The sequence below is a fragment of the Motacilla alba genome, chromosome 1A (genome assembly GCF_015832195.1).
Source record: "Motacilla alba alba isolate MOTALB_02 chromosome 1A, Motacilla_alba_V1.0_pri, whole genome shotgun sequence".
Taxonomy (NCBI): Eukaryota; Metazoa; Chordata; class Aves; order Passeriformes; family Motacillidae; genus Motacilla; species Motacilla alba.
Genome location: NC_052031.1, coordinates 70,759,298 through 70,784,295, shown reverse-complemented (window position 1 = coordinate 70,784,295; position 24,998 = coordinate 70,759,298). Strand labels below are relative to the sequence as shown.

Here is a 24,998-nt window from a genome sequence, read left to right as displayed (position 1 = left end):
AGTCTCAGACAAAATAAGAGTGCAAACTTCATCTGTCTTGAAAGGAAAGGCATGGAAATTGAGCTATCTCCTGTTCTGAAGTTTGTAGGAACTCAGCCCCAGTTAATTTACCACATTCATCTTCAAAGCCAAAGGACAGCAAAGGAACTTGAAAGGGCTTTATGTTTGAATTTTGCCCTCCATCTAAATGCATTCCAGACACAAAAATCGTCTTAAGGCAATATGTTGATCTAAGTTGATGAAACATTAACCTTGCAGGATATACATGTTCAGTTCCAGTGTTTTTTCCCTGATAGAAACTTACTGTGATAGGAGGCCAAAATATGATTTACTGTTGACAATCCAAGAATTTAAAAAAAAACCCAAAAAACCTGATAGTTACTGTGCTGTAATTTGGAGATATCCAGCATCTGTGTTTTGATTGGGGGTATTTCTCCAGCAAATGTGGTATGTATTTGGTGTCTTAATTCAATGATTGCAAGGAGGACATAATGCCAGTCTTGAGATCACAACACTACAGCCTTCAGAGCAATTAAAATGTTATCAGATGGCCATGACACAGGGAAATGGCTTTAAAACACAGGAAACCTCTGTTTCCCATTTATGAATTCATGGAGCTATCAGCTTTCCATCCAACAAAAATGTGTCTTTAAAAACATTTCAGAGTCTGCTAGTTGCACAGGAGATTGAGTTGGATTATTGCCTATCTTTGAGATATATGTTACCAAGTAACATTCATAACTCTTAGAGGATGCAATACACATGGTCTTCTTTCAACAATTTGAGAATTTAAACAGCACTTTTCACAACATCTCTAATCACAGCAAGCTTTCTACTGCTAGTAGAGATCCAGTCTCTTGAAATATTTTTTGTTGTGTGTGTTTCTGTTTTGTTTGTTTTTTTTTTAAGGAAGTAATTTACCAGGGAAGGAAAAAGCAAATAAAATTACCAGGAAAAAAGCAAACCTTTTTTTCAATAATCCAACATTCAACCATTTACTGGCAAAAGTGAGAGAAAATGTGTCTTGCTACAGCAAGGTTTTTTTCACAATCAAGGTAAGAGAAGCATAAAAATGCAAAGAGAGTTACTTAAGTAAATCCCTGCACTTAAGTCCTCTAGAACCTCTTCAAATGTGCAGTGTTGAAGATATAAACAGATATAAACCAGTGACTTCAATGTGATGAGGAATTACATATGAAAACACTTGAGTTTCTTTCCAGAACAGGTAGAACTAGCAGTATTTTAAAATGTGAATGTTTTCATGCATAATTAGAGACACATTTTATAAATTAATGTATTTACTGATTTAGCTAGATCAATTTCTACTAATAATAATTGTATATTACCAATGGAGCTAATACATAAAAGTCTAAATTGCATTAACTAGTGCAAATTGAGATAATTATTTAGCTGGAACACGAAAACAAATCATCACTAAAAATACATGATTACAAATAGTCTAAAGTATTGCAAAATCAATCTGCTACATAAAACACCGATGCAAAATTTCTACTCCCCTCCACCAGCATCCCTGGGAATTGCTCATGAATGGAATGGAGACCTTCCTTCATCACGGGGGAGCTCTTGTCTTTGGACAAGAGATGATTATTAACACTTTCTGAAAGCAGAAATTGCTGAATGTGAAACTGACTGATGGGCTGGATAACTGCTGTTTTCCAAGTACAAGGTATTATACACCCCCTCCTCACCCTCTCAGTTTACTGGGATAATCTCGGAAAGTCACAAGTCAAATGTTTATTTTGTTCTAAAGCGAATTCCTGGATTCTTGTTACTCTGTCTCCATCATTTTCCAGGTTGAAGTTTATCCATTTGCCTATGTGCCCATTACCTTTTAAGATAACATGGTGCCACTTAATCTTCACTGTGGTAAAACAAAGCAGCTTTGTACAAGAAAAGATCTTTTGTGTGGTTCTCTTCAGTTTGAAAAGGCAATGTGATGTGACAGCACTAGAAAGGCAAAATAATGGTGCAGCCCTATCTTCAAACTCATCTCCAAGCTGGGATTCTCTGACTTTTCCAATGTCAGGCCTCAGCCATCTATCAATTTCTATCTGATAGCTGGGTAGCCAGGATCTCTGAGTAATATTATCTTAATAGTATTCATGTTTGGATAAAAAGCAGGCTGGCAGGAAAAAGGAAGCCTTGTGATCATTTTGGATTGTGAGTTGAAGCATGGGTAAAGAGCATGTTATACTGGATTAGGAGAGAGAGGAGAACCACATTATGGTGGATTACAGCTGCTTCATGGCTGTCATATTACACATTTCATTACCAACTCCAAGGTCACCTTAATTTCTTTCAGGAAAGAAATTTGGGAGTAATATTTTTTCAAAAGGCTCAAAAGGCTGAATGAAAAACCTCATATTTCTCATCTCTAAAAACCAGTAAGAACGACCTGCATATTCTCAATAGTGAATATACAGAGGTAACCTCTGAGCTACAAAGGCTGTGCTCTGGACATGTTTGCATGACACAAGTGAGTTTCTGCTTCCAGCTCAAAATGGATTCATGCAGGTTGTGCTTAAGGAAATCTCACTCAAGGAATATGCACAGACAGCTAATGCCACAAATGTAATTACAAAGATATAAATCACAATTTAGATTTCACTTCTTGCATCGTGTCATGGCCAACTTCCATAAATCAAAAGAGTCAAAACATTTACAAAGTGCATGACTACAATCTATAGTACTTGAAGCAACTATGTTGGGTTTTATTTTGTTTAAATAAAAGAAAAAACATATTATATTGATGGAAAAATAACAAAAGCAGCAGGTTGGACAGAGAACAGAAGCTAGTCATGGGGATGCTAGACAAAAGATGCACCAGCTAGTCATGGGGAGCAGTTAAATGTTGCAGTAAGGCAGAAAAATTATGAAGAAAGGCTTCATAAAATCAAAAATTCTCTCCTGAAATCAGTGGCTGGCCTTGTCAAGCTGGCACTGTGCAAGTTCCCATGTGAAAGCAATCCTGGTGTGAGCAGTTTGTTAGCATAACAATCTATTCCTGGGTGAAAAAGCAACCAGCACCTGTACAAACTGCTCTTACACCACCAGACAGAAAAATGAAAGCTATCTCTCACTAACAACTTTTCCTGCATGTACACATCAGGGGTTTGAGTGACCAATCAATACAGAACAGCAGCTTGTTAATAACAATGAAGTAACTGGCAAGAAAGCTCCTGACCAGCTGGAGTCACACAGGAGGTCTGTAAAACTGTATAAAAAAGGGAATGAAAAATGGGCTTTTTCCACCATGAAGAAAACAGGCCCATGTGATTTCTTGGCACAGTTCTGCCAGGCTGCCAGAGCTCGGGGTGCCCACTCACCTTGGCGGCTCTGCCTCTTGGCATTCAGGTGGTTGGTGGAGGACACGGCGTAGGAGGTGGAGAAGGACCTGCTCTTGGTGATTGTCATCAGAATGGAGCTGTTCCACGAGTCAGAGCTGCCAAACCAGAGCACAAACAAGCAACGTTCAACACGGGGAAAAGCCTCAGCGGCAGATCGTGTCAAGTTAGGAGCTGCAGCAAGGAGTATGTGATACTGAGCTAGCTCAGAATCTGGTGAGGGAAATGACACCCATGGGCTGGCTGAAGTGGTTTTTGTGAGGCACTCAGTAGCACCTTCAGCAAAAATATTTACAGTCCAAAGCTGGACTTCCCTCAGTGCTGAGACCTACTTGCCTTATTTATACAAAGATGCCTTCATGATACTGTTCTGACAGCACAAAGAGGCTCAAAAGTTGGCTTGAAATAGGTTAAATTTATGTTCTCTTCAACCCTTGGGGCACTGGAGGAACTCCTTGGGAGGCTGGGGAGGACTGCAAGCATCCTGTGTGGCTGTGGCTACTGGTGTGCTCCTTCATGCCCTAACCAGGTGAAATGCCTGCTGCATCCCCAAAAATGCCCCTCTCAGACCCTGGAGACATCAGGGCAAGAGAACTGTGCTGAAGGAATCTGGGTGCACGTGTCCGTGTGTGTGGGGAACAGATGTCAGTCCCCTGCAGCAGCATGGGTCTATGGTTTTAGCCTTTGGGTGGTAATTGTATGCCAGAAAAGGACAAAACCTTCTGCACGGCAAGAAAACTGCATTTATAATCACTTTCCTGAATGACACCCATCAAATGTCAGCTTCTTGCAGGGATGCAGCTCTTCTCAAGCTCTCTGGAAAGGTCTGCCAGGCAGCCCAGGCTCCACATCTCTCCTCACAGCCTCTCATCCAAGAGATGAGGTGACACTCAACACTGAAGACAGACTTTTAAAGTAGCACAGCTCCAGCTGAGCTTGAAAAAAAATAAACTTGAAGGAAAAAAAAATAATTCTGAAAGAAAAAAGCATGTGACGCTGTGTTACCTCTGTAAACACCTTGTTTTGGAATAAGTGCTACCTACAAAAATACTTGCTGGCTGTCTTCATGGGCCCAAATTCTTAAAATCTGTGATGACGTGAGGCAAAGAATACAGATGGTTAAAAAAAAGGGGGAAAAAAAAAGGTTTTGCTTTGTTTTTTAATTGTTGTGAAGAATATAACACACTGGCCCACTGTAGAGTAAAATAGCACAAATGGACAAAATCAAACCAAAAATCTCTGACCCACATTCTCTGAGTTCCTACAGGAGAATCACTTGATATAAAAGTGGGTGAGGGAAAGAATGGGTGAGCTCTATTGTTTTTCCAGTATAATGTCTACCCAGTTCAGTGACATGGGGTTGGAAGAATCCAGAATTACTAATCTCAAACTGACAGCGAGCAGAGATTTCTGCAAATAAGTGACTACAGAAATCCAGAAGTCATGTCCCACATTGTGAGGAACAAGTTGCATGTTTTGTAACTACAGAATCTGCCACAGGGTAATTCCAGTGCCAGCCTCTCTGTTCAACTCATGAAAAGTTTATTTCTCTGTGACCAGTGGAGCACTTGAATTCGGTACAGGGGAAGTGGCAGATAACCAAGATATAATTTTTTTCTCTTCAGCTCAAAATTCTTCTCCTTGAAAGCAGATCTCTCTTGGTCTGCCAAAATTTTTAAAGCTAGACTTATAGGATTCATTTCCCCCCTTTCTGGAATACACATTGTTTCTCCTGCTGGGAAGGCAGTAGTGCAAACAGTAGGCTGGGAGGCTTGACAGAGCTATAATTACACCACTGGCTATGACATTAAACATGGGAAGAATTGATAGCCTGCTCAGCTGGCTCCTCATGCAGAGTTATATAACAACCACAGGAAAGGACCAACAATAATATTTAATTGCTCTCCCTCTGATTCCCATCTCGGGACACTTACACACTACGTGAGAGTGGGATCAACAGCATAAATCAAATGTACCCCAGGAACCACAGGTCTGGGAGTGAAGAACGTTTGCATTTGGTTACAGCTTCCTTATATTGACTTTCACTGAGGCAGACGGGACTTCTCACAAAGGGAACTTTGGCAAGCCACGTGTTTTTCTTGCATGAGACTTTCAGGGTCTCTGCAGGCTGCCTTGAGCACCTCCACACCCTGTATGACAGCCTCATCCACAGGACAGACTTAGGTATCTGAAAAAAGGTCAGCCTTGGAAGCAAGCTGCTCTTTGGGGCTCCAACAGCCAACACTGGTGCAGTTGGGCCTTCCAAGGTCCTATCTTTTTCTCCACCACCAGCACCAAATTTTGAATTTCAGAAAAGCACGTGAGTCTTCTGATGTCACAGCTCTGAATTCTCTTCTTGAACGTGCTTTCATTCTGATCTTCCTTTCCCCAGTGTCTCCACACTCTTCATCCACCAGCTCCACGATGACGGCCCTTGCTGGGGGGTAAGGAGGGGACCTGAACTTTGTTCTCACAGGGTGGTACCACAACTAGCTGCTCTCCACCTTCCTTTGAAGGCTCTGCTCCTCTGACTAGAACAGAAAAGTATTCATGGAGCCAGAAAGGAGGAAATCCTGTTGTAATGACACAACGTAGAGCGAGAACAACTTTTATTACAACCTCTGCACACTCCCCAAACAAGCTGGCTGCTGGCTTTAAGCAGCTGAGCAGACACAACCCTCTCTCCATTTCATAGAAGGACCATGTGCTTCATGATCCCAGCTCAGGGATCAGACCCTGAGAAGAATGGGAGACGGAGAAGTGCTTTAGACACTGGTTTAATGACAGGACCACTTCAGTAGGTGTGTTCTTAGAAATGGCTGGGTTAATTGCTGCAGTTTTTCTTGGCTGGGCAATAACCACACAGGCAACCCCTGCATATCAAGAAAACTTTAACCAAATATCTTGCCTTTTTTCCAATTTTATTGGGCAGTTCTGCACTTCATTAACATAAACAGATTTTTTTCAAATTTATTTTTCTACCCAATAATATGAATAATTTTGGCATAATCTGACAAAAAATGGGAACGCTGCTTCTTTGTCAAATCAATTTAAAGAAACATGAAGAAGTAATTCTAACCCAGTTCACAGCCAGCATTTCTGAATGCATTTTGAACACAGAACCACAGAAATCTGCCCAAAGAGAAGCACAAGAGAGAGAGGAGGCCTTTTGTAACCTGGATGAAGACGATTCGTGGGGTTTGATGCTGGCGCTGCGGTCCCTCCTCACTGGAGCTGGCTCCAGAGTGGGCAGTCCTGTGGCTGATGTTGTCGTGGTCCATGTTGAGGACACTCGTCTCAGCAGTCCTGGAGGCAAACTCCTCCGTAAGCGCTGCGGAGAAAGCGGGAGCTTTCAGTTTGTACAGGCTTGCAAAACCTCAAAACACGCACAAATGACACCGTTCCATTTGCTTCACTCTGAATGACAACACCTTCGAATCTGGGTTCTCCCAGGGATTTTTCATTTCAAACACAGCCAGTGCTTTTAATGCTTGCAGAGTCTGGACCATCCTCCCTATCTCAAGTTAAAAAAAAATTAAAAAAAAAAAAAAAAATATCTCCACAGCCCCATGGCCTCAGATGTTCAACACCTGATGTGGCCAAGGGTACTTAAACAAGTTAGCAAGGCCATAAAGGTGACTGAAGCATCTGTCATAAAAGGAAAGGCTGAGGGAGTTGGAATTGCTCAGTGTGAAGAAGAGAAGTCTCAGGGTAGATCTTACCAGGGTATAAATAAATAGAAATACATACATATAAATTTTTATATATATATATATAAAAACATATAAACAAATATAAAAACATATAAACAAATATTTAAATAAAAATAATAAATATATATAAATATATAAATAACTATAACTGAACTATAAATAAATAAATAAATAAATAAATAAATAAATAAATATATAAAAATACCAGGGTATCTGTGTACCCTGGCACACAAACACCTAAAGGGAGGGTGTAAAGAAGAAGGCTCTTTGCAGAGGTACCCAGTGACAGGACAAGTGGCAGTGGAGCAAGAACTGGAGTACAAGGAATTTAATTAAAATGTAGGAAAATATTGTTTTTACTGTGAGGAGGACTGAACACAGAGAAGTTGCCTGAAGAAGCTGTGAAATCATTCATGGAGATACTCAAAACCCTACTGGTCATCCTCCTGAGCAACGTGATCTAGGCTGAGCCTAGAGAAACCTTTTCCTCACTGAGCTGAGGGACAAGACTGGACTGGACACTCTCCAGATGCACTTTCAACCTCAACTCCTCTGATTTAAACTGTCATGAAGGCAGGGGAGCTCCAACTTTTTTCCCTGCCATATCTACCCTACCCAAAGATTACACACTGAAATTTTCATGCTCTGGGATATGATGTCTCAAAAAGCTTAGGGGAAACATCACTGTTTACAGCAGATTTTTCTTGACCTCTCCTGTGTTTTTCTTTCACCTGACTCCTCCATTTCTCCAAATAACAGGATTCACTTTTTTTTTTTTTAAATTTTTGAAGGCAAAGATAATAGAGGATCTTTTTTGGAGCCACATTTGCTGTTGCAGATCCTATAAATTTTCTAAGCTGTTTCTCTTGTGAAGTTCTCGTGAAGTGTTTATAGTTAAGAACTAAAATAAATATATCTGCAATGGAGAGCTTGGACTTTGCCAGAGGGTTAAGAAATATGAGATGGAAGACATCTGTGGTTCTGAAGCTCAAAGTTGCAGATAAATATGTTAACACATTATCTCCTTACACAAAATGCTCAGTGTAGGATGGTTAAGGTGAAGGTCCTAATCTGCTTTTAGACATTTAAATAAAGACATGCAAACTTTTTATTTCATGAACTGTATTACATTAAGGTCAATGAATTCTTCAATCAAATTAGTTCTCTGCAGCATTAACTCATTTCTTCATCCTTCATTTCTCTTCTCCTCACAGGGTATTATGCAACAGCAAACCAGTATCTGTTCCCTGTGGGTGCTCATGTGATAGCAGTGCTCTTCCACTTAACTCTTCCCCTCAGAGCCTGGGGTACAGCCATTACAGATAGGGCCACTCAAATAAACTGGGAAATGTGCTCAAAAACCTGTGAACATCCATTTTGTACATACAGCTGCTAAACAGGCAAATAGGCTGGCAATTATCATCACACTAAACTGTAATAGAAGAATCACGAGCGCTGCAATTCAGATGCCTGGAAATGCTGGAATGAATGACTGGCTGTGCCATTTAAACTGTAAAAACATAAAAGCATTTGCCTGTGCAATGTACTCTGCCTGTATTTCATTTTACAAGGGAGGCTGCAGTACAAAAGCATTTTGGTTTAGTTTCAGAAATGAAATGTAAGCCTTGCAGGACAGCTAATTAGCAACAAACCTACAATTCACACTACTTCAAATCTGATGTGCTCATTCTAGCTGTTCACTTGCTAAGTGTGGGTGGTTAACACTGGTTATTTCCTGCCTGATCCCTGAGCTTTCATAAAGGCATTTTAAAAAGGCAGTATTATACAGATATTTATTTATGGTTGTCTTCTTTTTCTTCTCAAGACGACTTCCATGAGCTCACAGTATTTGTCATACTGTGACTGTGATATTTTTGTTAGTTTGTGGGGTACACAACAGTTTAGACTCGCTCCAAAGCACCTGAAGGTCATCAATAGACACTTCTGCAGGTTCCACCCTTCTGATTAAAGGAAGGAAGAAGAGATGGCAATTCACACAAAAATTCCAGTGGCATCTGATAGTCCAGTGATATCCCTTCAGGGGGAGGCAGGCTCCGGCACTCACCTTGGGAATTGCTAATTTCTCTCCCTTCTCTGGACATTCCTCCGAGTCGGAGCAGGTGTAGTTCTCGCTGAAGGACACCAAGGGGTTCACCCTGGGCTTGTGGATGGCCTGGAAGGTCAGCTGTGTGTTGAGCAGGTTGCTCACTGTCCTCAGGGATGTGCAGACGTTGGGGGGCAGCGAAGGATCAGCCAGAAGGTCCGTGATGAGCCCGTGTGCCTCTCCCATGACAGCGATGTCCACCGTGATGCTGGTGCCAGAAGACTAAAGGAGAGAGAAATAATACAGGTGAGACAACAGCAGTGAACAACCTGCTGGGCACTGCCTCAAGCTGTGCTGAACTCTTCACAGCTAAAAGTGGCTGCAGGTGGAAAAACAGTAACACGAAAGAGTTCTTTGAATACAGAGAACAAGGCTGAATAGATCGATCGTGGGTCTGCAGAGACTTTGGAGTTCCATCATACCTGATTTCACAGCTTTCACCATCTGCAGCTGACTCAACCCATCTGAACAAATTGTTCAGGCTCCCTGTGGAGACGTGGTCAATAGCCAGGGCCTATTTGCACAAACAGTTTTGGCTTGGGATGGGAGGAAATCTCCTGAGAGATGCCTGAGTACTAACTACAGGACAACTGATCTAGAACAACCAATGTTCAGTGCTTAGGCCTAGATGAATGAAATTAATCCCAAGCATGTAACTGAGATTTGTAAAATATCTCCATGCAACTAAACAATAGTATTCTGGTATGGTAGCAACAACACTCTTCTCCAAGCAATTGCATATTGTGCAGCTATACCAAAACTGAAATGGACAGAAAAGTGAATTTTTTTAAACTTTAAAGTTGTCAAATCTGTGAATTGACAGCTATATGGTAAAACTGCAAAGGTCTGAGGATCTTTAATACACAACAGTGAGACTTGGATGCACACAGAAGTCAAACACCTAAAAAGCCAGAAGGCATATGGAATTTCAATGCAGAAGTGACATTTCAGCCCCACTAGCTGGTGCACTAAAACCCTCCATAAATTCTGCATGGAGCTGCTGTTTCAAGGCACTCCAAAAGTGACCATTTTCCCTTTGTTTTGTCTCTGACACATAAGCTCAGTCCTGCTGCTGCTGTTTGGGGCTCAGCAGGTGTACGTGCAGTTTCCCAGAGAGACCATTGCAGCAGATTTGGTGCTAATTTGCTTCCATGTATTTCACAGAAAAAGCTAGAATACATAGTTTGTTAAATGGGGAAGTTATGTTTGTGAAAAGAATGTACAAGTTACTTGGAGTGGCAAGCAAAGAGCATGGAGAATTGGTCAGACTGGGAAGGAGAGTGATTAAAGCCCCAGCCAGGAGTGACTCATGACAGCATTCATGGACCTCGAAACACAAAGAGCAGAGTAACACAACTTGACACTGCTTCGTTCTCAGAAAAGGCTTCACAGGCAATAAAAAAGCATTTCTGAGGAAAGTGATGCATTACTGAAGTATAGCTAAACCTCTTCCCTCTGTCTTCCCAGTTGCATAACGTGGACATCAGGCCCTTGGCAAACAGATGTTTCACCCCATGGATCCCTTCCTGTGTCCTGCTTCTTGCTAAGACTGAGGCAAGCTGCAGGACCAGAAGATAGGCTTCCTCACTCCCCATCCTCTCCTGCAGCCAGAAAACCAGCCACTTCCCACATTTCTTTGCCATGCTATGAAATAACACAAACCAGAAACTCCATCTACTGGAGTGCTATTTCATCCTACTGAAAATAATTAATGCCTGAATCTAACTTAATGGCTTTTTCATTGCTTAACATCTCAGGAGTGCATGCTGAAGATTCTGGCAGATGCTAAAGAAAATTCTTAAATTAAAGGACAAGGCTTGGGATGGGAGTAATTAATTATCTATCTTAACCTCAGCCATGGCATACAGACCAAAGGGGACTGAGGCAGAATACATTACTCAAAATGCAACAGAAGCCTCATATTTTCAGCAAAACTGTGTCATCTACTGCTTGAAATTCTATTAAGCCTGGAGTAGTTGACAATCAGAGGCAGAGATTAATACTTTTATGAGGTAAACAAGTCTGACTCAGTGGGCTGTGAGCAGAGGTTCTGTACAGCAGTACTGATATTTTGCAAAGCAGCCAGCATTGCTCTCCATGATTAGGACCAAGTGGGGAGAGGGAGAGCCTTTCTCCAGGGTGGATTTCTGCCACAGGGCCTCCAGCTCCCTGGGCTGTCATGTGTGTTGGTGACCCCTGCCTTAACTCTGAGACCCAGCAGATCTGTCCCAATCAAATGCCAGGCTGCGATGAGTTAGTCAAGAATTAGGAGTGGTTCATCTGTCTCAGAGTCAATTTACAGACTAGTCTGACCAGGTAAAATTACAGGTATTTAAATTATTGTTTTCTAGAAGTTATTACAAACTGAATGCATGAGAACATTTAAAAATATTTTACTTTTCAGAGTCTCTACTAAAAAACAGTGAAGAGCTGCATATGCTTTGCAGACCATTACTCAGAAAGCAGGTGACAATGGGCTTCCCTAAAGGGCAAGGAAACCTGGAATTTAGTGTAAGTTAGGGAGGGGCTTGCAAACAAAGCTGAGTTAATAGAAGAAATAACAATTGATGATTTTTGAGTGTATCTATAGCAAAGAAGAAGACAAGGCCTTCAGCATGGAAACAGATAAGAAAAGATACATGAAAATCTCTGTAAGCCAGACTACGTGCATAAGCAGATGTGCACACGTGCCTTATTAAATTTCTGTCAAACTTTTGCCAATTATATTGACGTTAATTGCTTTGCACCAATGAACAGAATAAGTTATTGTGATGTAGTTATAAGTTATATATAAGTTACATAAATAGCTGTGTATATATATGTAGTTATAAGTTATATATATATTGTGATGTAGTTAATGACTTAAGATCACACTTTGTTAAAAGTATATAAGCTAAAGAACACACAAAATCAAAACTTTTTTTTCTTCTTGAACCCTGATCACGTGTGTGTATATCATATCCAACCTAACAATAACAGTAAATCACTGTGATGATGTGGAAGCAAGAGAGTGAACTGCTGCAAATTTGAGATGAATGTAATCACATATATGCATATGTATTGTATATATGCACATACACACAGATATATATGCAGGGAGTCTTCTTTTAAGGTAAAAGTGCAGACAAAATCCATGCTCAGCCTTTGTCAGTTGTTTTCTACTCAGTGCACAGCCCCTGCATGGACTGATTTGGATTCTTTCCAAACCACTTTCCTCGCTGAAGCTCCAAGGCTGGATACTTGGGAATAGTGGCATGAACAACGTTTGCAAACACTAACAAACAACTAATTTGATAAAACAAAACAAAACAACGAGGAGCTAAGATAAGGTGAACTCAATTTCACAATGGCCAGTGTTCATTTGCTCATCTATGCCAATAAATGTGAATGCAGTTCCCTCCCATGGCTTTTGGATAAGACTGGCTTGCTGTTCATTTTGTGACTTCATTCCAGCCCTGATTTCAGCAATGTCATGCAGTGACTGAAACTGAAATGCTCTGGGGCATGAGAAGGAGAAAGCAAACAGGCTGGGAACCAAAGCAAAACTGAACAGGCTCATTTTTAACTAAGATAAGGAGAAAAAATAATTCCTTACAATGTTGAAAAACAGCTGGTTTAGGCCACAGTGCCATCTGGAATTCCTAAGTGGGCCCAAATGCACTTGCTGCATGTTTTGAGGCTTCCTTTTATGTACAGAAATTAAAAAAAAACAAACAAACCTAAAACCCTGCTGCATGTGCAGGACCAAACCACAAAAATAGCATGTCCCAGTATCACACAGATGATTTTTGTCAGGGCAGGAAACAACTGTAAGGAACACTTATATTTAATATGAAAACAGTACCCTGGAAAATTTTAATAATAGTTTAGAATTCTTAGGTTTAAATTATTTGTTTTGGAGTTTGCAACACGACTAGAAAAGTTATCAAAATCTGCATAACCTTCACTGGGCTTTTCTATTACAGTCCCCAAAATCCCATTTGTTTTCTTCTGTTAAATTATATTATGCACAATACTTTAGGAATAGCTTTTTACTCAGTAGGAGGAAAAAAAAAGCAGATAAAACTGTACAGGAAAAATGAATTTAGGAAAACAGGAATAACAAATCATTTGAGCCATAAGACCAGATAGATACATTTAGGTATGAACTACTTGTGCTGGCTCACCTGGGGAGCAGATTTGACATCCATACACTCAACAGATGCCTTACCACAAAGAAAAGTCTTCCCCCTCCCCATTCATGTTTTGCATATGCTTCTCATCCAGCTTGACTAAAAAACACCACTCTCTCCACCCTGCAAAGGGGGTGATTATCATGACAACACAAAACCAGTCGAAACTTATGCAAAGGGAAAAAAAAAAACAAAACCCAAACCAATTATCAAACACAAACCACAATTCATTTCACGCAGCCTCGTGCCAGGGAGAAATAAAATCTCCATTTGCTGTGGCTTGTACAAGGAAAAGCAAGGAAGGCAGAGATGCTGGCCTTTCACCACGCTGCACTCAAGAACACTCTGTAAGCAAAAGAATGGGGGAGGCAAAGAGGAAAAAAAAAAAGCAAAGGAAAGCAGCATCCAGCGTATCTTCAATCTTCACACAATTACCAGCAGCTATAAATCACAATTTGATATGGTTTCCAAGTCACATCATAAATGTTCAGGCCAAGCTGTCTGGAAAGAAAATTAAAAGCAAATATAATTCTCCATTATTTTAATGTCCACAGAGCAATTTGAAGGATAAACATCAATTGGCTTCTATGGAAATAATGAATCATTTTAAAGGCGCCACAGACTTAACTACTCCACCTTCCACGAATGACTAAGGGAAAAAGCGTGCATGCAATCCTTTCACATGTCACTTTTCTCTATTTAAAGCTCTAGAACTGGAGTATTTTTATTTTTATTTCTCTTGTATTTTGTACTAACACAAGATTTCAGATTTTCTCTTCTCTGGTGAGCAAAGAAGATGTTTATGAGAGTCTTTTCTCCAGCTTAATGAAGCACAGCATTCCCATTGCTCTCTGGAGGTCAACCAGCCACAGGCTCTGCAAGGCACACTCTCTGGTAGGCTGAAAATAGCATCTTCCTGTTGTCTCATCACATTGATCAAAGAAAACCTTTCCAAGGCATCTACGTAGTGCCTGGCTTTGCTGTTGAGTCTTTAAAGCACCCAGGGCCCATAAACCAGACACTGAGGCACAGAAGATGAGCCCACAATGAAGTAAACTAAATCTTGCTTGAGCCATAATTATTTGAGTTTTCATCCTGGTTCCAAGATGCTTGGGATGGCACCAGCACAGCAAAGCAGAGCTACCTGATAACAATTACACTGAACTCTGATCTGCAGGGCAGAAAGTGCCATCACTGCCACACGAAGTGTGTCTGTAATGCCAGGATGATGCCAGAGTCCAAGCATCACAGAGCAGCCAGAATGCTACCATGATATTTTATGAAAATCCTTTGCTAGGATTTTCTTCTCTTGAGAAGGTGAGGAACCTCAGGAAAGAAATATAAACAAGAACTCTCTGCTGCTGTGGAGTGCAACAGGTGCTTCTGGGATTGGTCCATGGGAGGTGTTTCTAATTAATGACCAATCAAGGATGCAGCTGGCTCAGACTCTCTGCTCAGTCACAGCCTTTGTTATTCATTCCTTTCTATTCCTGTCCAGCCTTCTAATGATTCCTTTCTTGCTATTCTTTTAGTATAATTTTAATATAGCATTTTTAATATAATATATATGATAATATAATAAACCAGCCTTCTGAAACATGGAGTCAAGATTCTCATCGCTTCCCTCGTCCTGGGACCCCTGCAAATCCCACAGCCAGAGGAAGTGTTTCAAAGTAGCTCTGCAAATGCAAGATCTGATGAAATGGGTCTCACTGAAGAGCGACATTTTTTGTCCCCTCCCTGTATTGCAGGGACCCCTTTCCTCAGCAACAGCCCTGAGGCCACAGAGGCAGCAGCAGGCAGCCCAGCCTGGGGCAGGGTGTGCATGGATGGAGCAGCCCCATGCAGGGCTGGCTCTGTAACCTCACACTATATTAAACTACCAGTCTTCTACTACTGCCAAGCAAGGCCACTGAGTTGGACCTTCCTCCTGTATCCCACCACTGGCCAACATAAAATTCCTAGGATGATAATAATCTCTGAAACCTGCTCCCATCTGCCACATTTGCTTCACACTGTCACAGAGGAGCATGACTACTTTCTTTAGAAAACCAGGATGACAACACCACCATTCTTTAAGAAAGAGGAGGCACTGGTTTGAGAAGGAAATGCTTTCTTCCCCCTTCTTATAAAACCTGTGGAATGCATCACTGTCTGCAGCACGCTTTGTCTGGGGAGGCAGCTGCCATCCCCACATCTGCATCTCCACCTTAGGTGACAGAACTCACAAAGCTCATAGTTACAGCTGACTAACTTTCTTCCATTACAGGATCTTTCGGTTCGTGACAGCTTTGTCAGCCAAAGAGCTCAGACTGAAACACACGCTGCCAGGTATTTGTCTGGGGTGAATTATTTCAGTGTTTGAGAAAAAATGCTCAGACATTTACGAGGAGACTGTTGGAGTCTTTTATCCATCCTAAAAACTCTTTGTAAACTGATACCACTTAATCTGCAGCAGGCACTGGAGGTGCAGTAAGGCCTTTTGCTTTCCCTGCCCTGATATGTCCAGATTTGGTTGTGAAGTCCCTGGGAAAAACGAAACCAAAGCTAGCCCTGCATGACCTCAGTGGGTGTCAGAAACGCACCATGGAAGTGCTCACCCCCACACACTGCACCTCATGAGTCCTCATGCGCTGTGCACAACATTCCGAAGGGCAAAGGATCACGTTCAAGGAACAGAGAGCACGTTGGAGCTGTTTTGCAGTTTTGGTGCCATCTGTAACTTTCGAGGGAGGCTATGGGTTCTTGCTTTCAGGTCACCTGGCAGGCTTTTCCAGATTTGTTACACACACCAAAGGAAAATATCCTCGTGGTCACTAGCAACCAAGCAACAATAAAAAAGATAGATGCAGAAATAATCTCAAGGAGTGGGAGGACTGGATTTGCCCAGATTCAAGACCTACAGAGTAGGAAATTCTGAACGCGTGTGGACGCAAGTACTGGACACAACCCAATGCAACATAATTAAATCCCTGTCATTTATATCTGACAGAAAGGACCTCACATGAACTAACTCCACTGGTACTGACACCAAGAGGCGCTTCATTTTCCACATTTCCTCCTGCCACAGTGGAGCACAGCTGGAAACCCTGGAAGGCACGGGGAGAAGGGACAGAGAGCGCGCGGGGTGGCACAGCGTGGCAAGGGGCAAGCTGCAACAGCCACACGTGTGCTCTGCCTTGGGCTCCTGGGGAAATCCCAGTCCAAGTGAAGACACTCAGCCGGTTGGGATGACCTCCTGCATCAGGCATGCCACGAGGGGGATCCAGGGAAAGCGGCTCCTGGAAGGAGGCGAGAGCAAGGCTGAGCTTCCTGGCTAAGAGCCGCCGGTCACAGCCTGCAAACCTCGTGGAAACTCTGACGCTGGTATTTGATGTTCTCAGCAGAGCCCTGGGGACACAGTCACCCAGCTCCAAGGGACTTTCCGTGCTATTTGGCTGCCGAAAAACATTAAAACATCACGACTATCCAGCCCAAAGAACTGCTTGATGATGTAGAGCAGATCACAGAGTCAGTCGCAGTCAGGGTTGATTACTTACAAAGTAGACGCCACTCCAACCAAACTAGGAACTTTAAAAATTATTGCTTTTAATTAAAGCACAGCAGATGGGAAAAATTAAATTCTAAATGGGACTCAAATCTGCTTTGAGTAACACAGACCGAGGAAAACAATTCTGTGCTCCAGAGGCTGTCCTCAATTGTCTTACACGATTGTTCTCCAATTTGTACATCAGATGGTCACAAATTGGTAGCTTGAAGCTGGTAGTTTGTGTTCCTGTGAAGAAAACAGTGACAACTGTCTTCAGCCTCAACTTGAGCTGCAGCAACACAAGTGGGACCCAGCAGGAGTGGGGTGCTGGGTGCACACACAAGGGAGGATAAACCATCTATTAATACCTGGAGATCTCACCCGTTTGAGTTTACAGCTCCAACCCGCCCGCTCAGCACGGAGAGCTATTTTAATTCTACAGGGAACTAAAACAGAGCAGCCAAATACACAGCATGAGTTAAAAAAAGATCCATTGAAAGCAATAATCACTGCTCTGCCTTCTGTGTACTAACTAATCCTCCCACATTTTCAACTTGACAGTCTCAGTTACACCAGAGCAAAGCCAAAGGAGCCACGTAGTGCCATATTTTCTCCCTTTCAAAGCACTTCAGGCTCTTTTGGGATGCGACTTGAGAAGCAACCTCACAATTAGCAGCAAACTGCAGAAATATGTATGAAAATAAGCCCAGCTATTCACATCCATCTCATCCGTCCAGGGATTCACATCAATCTCAGCTCTTCACTATGAACTGTTCAACAGTATGAGGAAGAGAATTATCAAATATCATTAGAAACATAATGCAAATAAATGCAGCCTCTAAATGAGGACAACATATTGGGGGAGTGGAGTGAAGAGTTGCTACACAAGGTGTCAAATATATTCTCAATTAGTAAAAAGGAGTTGTCATAGGAGAATAAACTCAAAAAAAGAAAACCTCATAAGGTTTTAAGAATGAGTGTTGAAAACCAGAATAAGTAAAAACTAGAAACTAGGAAGTAATTATCAGTGAAGCTGTAGATAAAGAGCCTTTAATGTTCAGTGTGTTCTTACTGGAATTACAACAGGGATTTGGAAATGACAGCAGGAGCCAGATGTATATCTTGGGCCATGTTTCCCATATGCTGCAGCAAGAGAGCAGAAGGCTCCCATGAAATTCTCCAGTGACCATGAACACTACTGAGTTTCAGTGGTCCATTTTTAAGAGCAGGCTCTCCCTGAAGCCAAAGGCAGGCAGTGATATTCTGCACCTTTTGAAAAGGATAAATCCTCTGCACATCAAACTCCAGTGAGAGCCTCACTGCAGACAAACTGGTCCAATTTCAACCTTTTTTTCTTCTCCATCAGACCCTGTGGTTTGCATTATTTGAGTTCTCCTGACTTTAGGCACTCACACTAATACCAGTTAATAGCCACTGAGTGCTAGAGATGCCTCCTCCTCTTTCTCATGACTTTATGTCACTAATGAACTCCTCTGTGAAAAGAATTAATCATTTTTCTGTAACACTTGGCTTTGGATTCTTATATTATGACTCATTCAAAAAAAAAAAAAAAACCAAACCCAGCTGTAGCCCTAGGGACTTGCAGCCCCCAAATCCTTCATCATAGCTGCTGCAGAGCTATTATTTCTCTAAAGGACAAGCTACTAGCATCCAAAGCCATGACCTGCAAAAGTCACATTTAAGCATGCACTAGATGTGAAAATCCCCCGCCTCTCCTGGATTATTTATTGGCAGACTCTTCAATGAAGATCAGAACAGAGAGAACCAGTAATTCATAAACAAGAAATATAAAACACTATCCTCTACATGCCTTCTGTGATATTAAAATATTTTTTTTTCACTTACCACAGATATAAACTGACAGAGCAGCAAGCCCTGAGGACTGCTTTCAACCTACTTCATCCTTGACCTGCAAGGACCAACTTGAAGACACACGAGGTTAGTTTATACTGTGGGCTTATTTTGCCTTTGCTGTCACAAATGAAACAAAAAAAAATTAAAATTTGCCTGCTGAGAGCCAAGCAAGGTACACAGGTGATAACCACAGGTCAGTGCCTGCATCAGATGGCCATTTGCAGCCACTGCTGTTCTGGCCTTTAATCTACTCACTGCATGCTAAAGGCTCCAGGATTTTCTAAGCCATTTCAGCAATCTCTAATTTCTTCCATGTAGCTGGTGACAGATTTGTCTCGTGCACAGTTTTAACCTAAGAAAAGTCTTACTTTCAACTGGTGTCTTTTAGGTTGGGAGCAGTGCTTGACTTGCACTTTAGGAAAAGAAAAAAGTAAAATGCATGTAATATTCCTAATTATGACACCCTGGCTGCTTCTCAATTCTAATTAGAGATAGACCCAATCTGTACTTCTGCATCATTAACAGCTCCCCATACTGAACTCTGACTTTCTGGCTCAGGGTCTGCACTATTTTATGAGGGCCAAACACTTCTGTGTTTTTGGAAAGCTTGGATTCAAACTCACATCTAAATATAACAGCACCAGCTTCTCATTTACAAAAGGCAACAGAGCCATAGAGACCAGAAAACAGACACAGATCATGAAGCACTGGTGCTTATGCTGGCAACCACACTAGACAATGATTTCTATCTCCACTGTGAGTTATGTTTTCTGCTTGGATGTTAACATTAAGGAAAAAAAAAATAAACTGTGGGTTGTGCATGGGGCTTTTTTAAATGTTAAATATCCTTGTGAAGTTGAACTTCAGTAGTTCATCTGAATCTACTGCAGTAATAAATCAGTGATGATGCACCAGTAAGTGCAATAGAAGCACTTACTACCACTGAGTAGGTACACTGCACAGGTCCTGGCAGACTGGTTAAAAGCCTTAACTGCATTTTTGTAAGGAGTTTGAGTTTTTGAAAAAAAAAAAAAGAAATTAAAAGTCTTAATTGAATTTTTGTATAAGGAGGTATAGCAAAGAAGTGTCAACACACAAATCCGTCTTACCTTCTAAAATCAAAGACTTGGGAAGATGCATCAACACAGAGACTTGACTCTTTAGCTCAGAACTGAGGCTGTTAATTGGTGCACACAGTGTTGGGCTATTTGCTGTTGAGATTTATAATCACATGATTCTGCCCCAGAGCTCTCCAACACAGAGAGCAGCGTGGTGTCCTCTCAAACGAGAAACAGCAGCTCAAGGATTCAGAGAGCACTGACAACTTCACACAAACACAAAAAGTATTTTGTACTGACAGAAAAATGATTGGTTTGGAATTGCTGGCGACAGAAAGGGCTTATTTTGGCTTTGCTTCAGCAATTTTAGAACAGTTTTATTAAAAGTTAGGAAAAAGAAATCACATTAACTTCTCAAAACTTAAATCTTTAGTTTGAAAATGATGAAATGAAGCTCCTTAGTCGTTTTTTTCAAAAAGGTTATGGCTTCTCTTTGTGAAGAACAGCCTGGTGCCCACGTTTGCAATGTTTTCTGCATTGGACTTCTGTAGAAGCTAAGTGTGTCTCTTGTGGTCAGAGGCTCCCAGTTGAATTAAGTGGGATCCACAGTGGATTAGACTCCAAGATAATTTCAATATTCAGGTTTGTTACCATTGGTGACCTAAGGCAGGGTACTGAAGCAAAAGATCTCTGCCCCAAGTCACTTTAACTTTGAGGGGTTAAGCTCAGAAAAACAAAGATAAAAGACCAGTTTAATCACAAGAAAACAGTTGGGTTCACAGCGCTGCCCTTGGTGAGCAGTCACGTGCAGCTCTCATCACAATGCTTTGTGTAACGTATTTGCTCACAAATTGAAGCAGACCACATGCTGAACTGTTTGCCATACGGCGCTCTGGCTGGTCAGCTGATGAAGCATATGGATTGTGTCTCCCTAATTCTCTAGGATCTTCCTGACTGCTTCCATCTGAGTGTGACCAGTGGCCTCAGATATCCTATTTAAACCATTAAAGTAAAAGAAGCAATGACATAAATTGCTGATCAATTCCCTCTGTACACCCTCCCTCTTCTCCTAATGCATTTGAGAGACTTTTGGCAACAACATTAGGGAACAACCTTCTCTAGAAAGAAGAATCACTTCATTTAAATGATTTGTTCTTTTAATTACTGTCATTCCTAGCTAACACAGAGCAGAAAATGCGTATCAATAATGCTCACTGTGCAACAGGTTGGCATTTTTCCAGGCATCTGAAGACTACCCTTAATCTAAGCAAAAATTTATTTGTATCCATTTCCTCTTTTAATGCAAGCTACAACTGCTGTGGAGAGTAAAGCTGCAGCATTCTGTATGATGCTACAGCAAAGTGAAATACCCAACCAAATTAATTATGTGCAACCCTTTCATCCCCTTGTTCTTTTATTTTTCACTGACAGATCAAAGAAACATGCTTGGTTTCCCATCAATAAAATCAAGGTGGCACAAGAAGGCAACATGATGAGGACCCACTTTGTTCTGCCTTTTAGGAAAGATGCCTTCCATTAGGATGGCATTTTTCTGGCGTGATATAAACATGTCTTTAAGTCATAACTAAGTATATAATTATCTAATTCTGTACAGAGCCACAGTAATATACCTCATACACATATTAATGGCTCTGTTTAAATAAGGGAAGGGGAATTGACTGGAAAGAAATGAATTAAAACTCAGTTGGTTGTTTTTTTAAACAGAGAGGAAAATGCAAATCAAAAACTGTCTCTAACGATTGTTTCATGTTTTGTGTATAAAGAGGACCCTAAAGGCCTGTGCCAGCTACAAACAGACAGACATGTTACAAACAGGACTTCACACTCAACTCTGAAACCTGATTTGTGTAGGTTTGGGTATACTTTGAAACCAGTCAAACAAGATAAATATTCTGACCCTACATAAAATATAGGGTCTGCTTTAAGGGCCTGCTGATGTGACCAGCCTAAATGCAAACCAGCCAAAGGAGGTTCCACCAAGTGCACAAAATAAATTACTTTAAATAAAACCTGTCCATGGGCAGGCTTCTAATTCCACACAGTAACTATTTCTGCTTGTAAAATGAGCTTCATTTAGCTCTGTATAAGCAATTTATGAGCCCACCTTTGAGAGAAGACCACCTTTTCTCCCTGCACCAAGCTGACAGGCAGGGAAAAGCCCCCATGGCTCCAGAGCAGCAGGCTGAGCTCGGTTTCCCCCAGGCAGCAGCAGCTCTGGTGATGATCTGCACAGCCCCTCATTACTGACAGGACACAACGAGGCAGGAGATCAGAGTTCCTGGAACCCAAGCAGGCTGGGAGCTCCCGGGGGATGGACCAGGGGAGCCCAGCATTGTCCCTCCTCTCCCTGGGGGTTCCTGCCTGCCCACCAGGCTCTCATGGGGTCAGCAGCACGGCCAAGGGTGGAAGGGCAGGAGACAGGGTCAGGCAGCACAGATGGGAGCACATCCAGCTGCACCATGAAAATCAGACCAGGAGAAGGGGATGGGAGTGAGAACGCTGCATTCAGAGCTAGTCTGAACAGCTAAGCCAGGCTGGAGCACGAATACTTCCAAAAATGAGCACGCCACCTATTGCCAGGTGACCACTCCAGGTGAGGCACTGCCTCAGGAGAGGGTGTGAGGTACAGAACTCTTCACACAGGCATCATTCCTTATGATCCTGCAGCTTTAGGTGCAGAAAAGCCTTTCCCAGGGATCACCAGATGGCACTACTCTTCCTTCAAATCAGGACTGTAGCTCTGCTGTGCCCATGAAATGCCATCATCGATTTGGGAGGAAAAAGATCTTAATCCATGGTTTTTTTTTCTATATTAGCCCAGTAATCTCTCACTGTTCACATTCTTTCCAACGATCTTGCAAATCTTGTACAAACAACAAAGAAATTACTGCATCTGGGGGAGGTGGAGGGAGCCTCGTAACATTTTGAACTGACTCTCATACTAAAATATTCCACAGCAGAAAGACTGCAGAAGTTTCTCTAGGAACACAAAACTCCTGAACTGATTCTCATACTAAAACAGTCCATAGCAGAAAGACTGCAGAAGTTTCTCTAGGAACACAAAACTCCCCAGCAATACATGCAGTGCTTGACAACTGTATTAAGAAAGCAGAATTCCATTCAGAGAGATAAGTCTAACACATAAGGTTAACATCTACATGCCTCTCTTCTCCCCATGTTCTGTTTCTGTCTGTTATCAGAGCTGTTGAAGATGTTAAACTCTACCTATAATTGTCAAGTATTTTACCATTAAAGTATTTTCTAAATTTGGTTGAAGTTTATTGCACTTTTTTCCTCCCAAAAAAGAGCTGTTGAGAGTATCCATGTAGAAATAATAATGGAAGATACAAAACAAAAGCAGATCAAAATGCTAATAAAGAAACATCAACACACATACACACCAAAACCAATGTTTCCACGTGCATGTCAGTGTAAACAGCTTTCTTTCTTTTTGATGTGAATTGCAAAAAGATGCAAAGTATTCACATTTGCATGTCCTCAGCTGGGTACAAGCTGATGTCAGGCTGTGGAATACAGCTCGTTTGGGATGGAAGGGACACGTTCAAACTGAAGTCTCAAAAGCCTCTGAATCTTGATGAGAAAGAGTGATCTTTCTTTTTTTGCTTGTTTGCTTTGTGTTTAATCCACCACAGGACTCCTCTGCACTCAAGACCTTACAAATTGAGAAACGGAGGGGCAAATTAATCTTGCAGAGTGGCTCCTCTGACTTCACCAGGAGTCACAGCACAACTGAAGTCTGCCTGCTGTGCTCATGAGCTGAATTCCCTCACAAAACCAGATTTTTTTGTTTTTCTCTGAGCAACTCTCCCCCCTTGCAGCTCCCTAGAAGTTGACAGGCTGTTTCCTGCTCCATGATCTGTGAATCACGACGTGATGGCTGCTCCCCGGTGAAATTCAATTAGGTATGGGAGCACAGCATGAGCAATAACTTTTCCTGAGATGCCAGCCCTAAAGAAACTCCACATTTTCTTCCCCCAGTTGAAGAATGGAGTTATGAAAGCAGGGTCAAGTTGGTTATTACTCTTCGGACTCTGCAACATCACCCAGTCTGCTCTGAGCCAGTTTCAAATTATTTCTCCACTTCCTAGTCAAGAATATAATGGCACCAGATTTGAAGAGCCCAATAACTCACTATATTTATTTGTGTGTTCTTCAGTGACCACTTAACAGCATGTGAATTGCAGCAATGCTTAACACACACAAATACCATGATAAATCACCAGACCTTGGTGCATGTCGTACAGCTGGGAATTTGGTAAGACAAGGGTAAGCAATAGTAACACATGGCTTATCAAGCAGGAAAGGGGAGTTTGTGATGCTGCTTTTCAAAGTGCCTTTCAACAGCACTTTGTTAAGGAATAAAATATTCACACTTGGAAAGATCATAAGGTTGTGTTGTCCCCCCCTTTTTTTTTTTTCAGACATATGGCCCTTGGGAACTTGCACACATCTTTGTCACTGTAGTGTACTCTGAGCAAGGAGTCACCACAGGGGCACATCTGAAAGCTGAAACTGGTAGAAAATAAAAAAGTAATATGTTAAAACCTGGTTTGTGAGCTCAGATTATTGCTCATTCTGGAGCCTCTGGTAATCTCAGACAGGTTTAGAGGAGTTTCAGTTTCAAATTGGGATGTAGATGTCAAAACCAGATTACTTATCCTCCTTTCTGCATCACCACAGAGACCATGGGCTCCAACAAAGGTAGTTAGCATTTGCTTTGAGGAAAAATAAAAGATGCTCCAACCTTTTCTTCTCACAGAAATACATTTAACCTGAGAGACTACTCCAAAACTCAATTATCTGCAAGAAGCAGAAGTCTTCACTCTGCCCAAAATTAAATGTGGCTTTCCCCTCTCCAGTATTGACATGTTTCCCTGTGAGCCTTGCAGGCTCCTCCAGGTTCACTTCTCCAAGGTCCACTGAAAATCCAATCCAAAGCTCCCTCTCTCCTGGGTTAGCTGCCAGACAAGGGCTGGTACTGGAGTCGCTGTGTCAGTGAGAGATTGTTCTGGCCTTCAGACTCTGCCATGTCCCCTGCCCAGCTGCTGTGGGGATGGCTCAAGCACAGCAAAGTAAATTGGTTTAATCTTGTGCATCTGGTACTGAGCTCCCAGTCATCTGTTTAGGGGTATAAAGGGAC

General features: G+C 41.8%; 1 protein-coding gene across 4 annotated transcripts in view; it reads right to left on the bottom strand.

Moving 5' to 3' along the window:
- Nucleotides 1-24,998, bottom strand: part of PDE3A (phosphodiesterase 3A) — a 224,408-nt gene that overhangs the window by 29,596 nt on the left and 169,814 nt on the right. For all 4 annotated transcript variants that reach the window (XM_038154345.1, XM_038154344.1, XM_038154347.1 and 1 more), the window contains 3 exons: nt 9,144-9,404; nt 6,542-6,696; nt 3,348-3,463 (listed from right to left, as the gene is read on the bottom strand). In XM_038154345.1, coding sequence (XP_038010273.1) covers nt 3,348-3,463; nt 6,542-6,696; nt 9,144-9,404 — 532 coding nt within the window. The remainder of the gene's footprint in view (nt 1-3,347; nt 3,464-6,541; nt 6,697-9,143; nt 9,405-24,998) is intronic.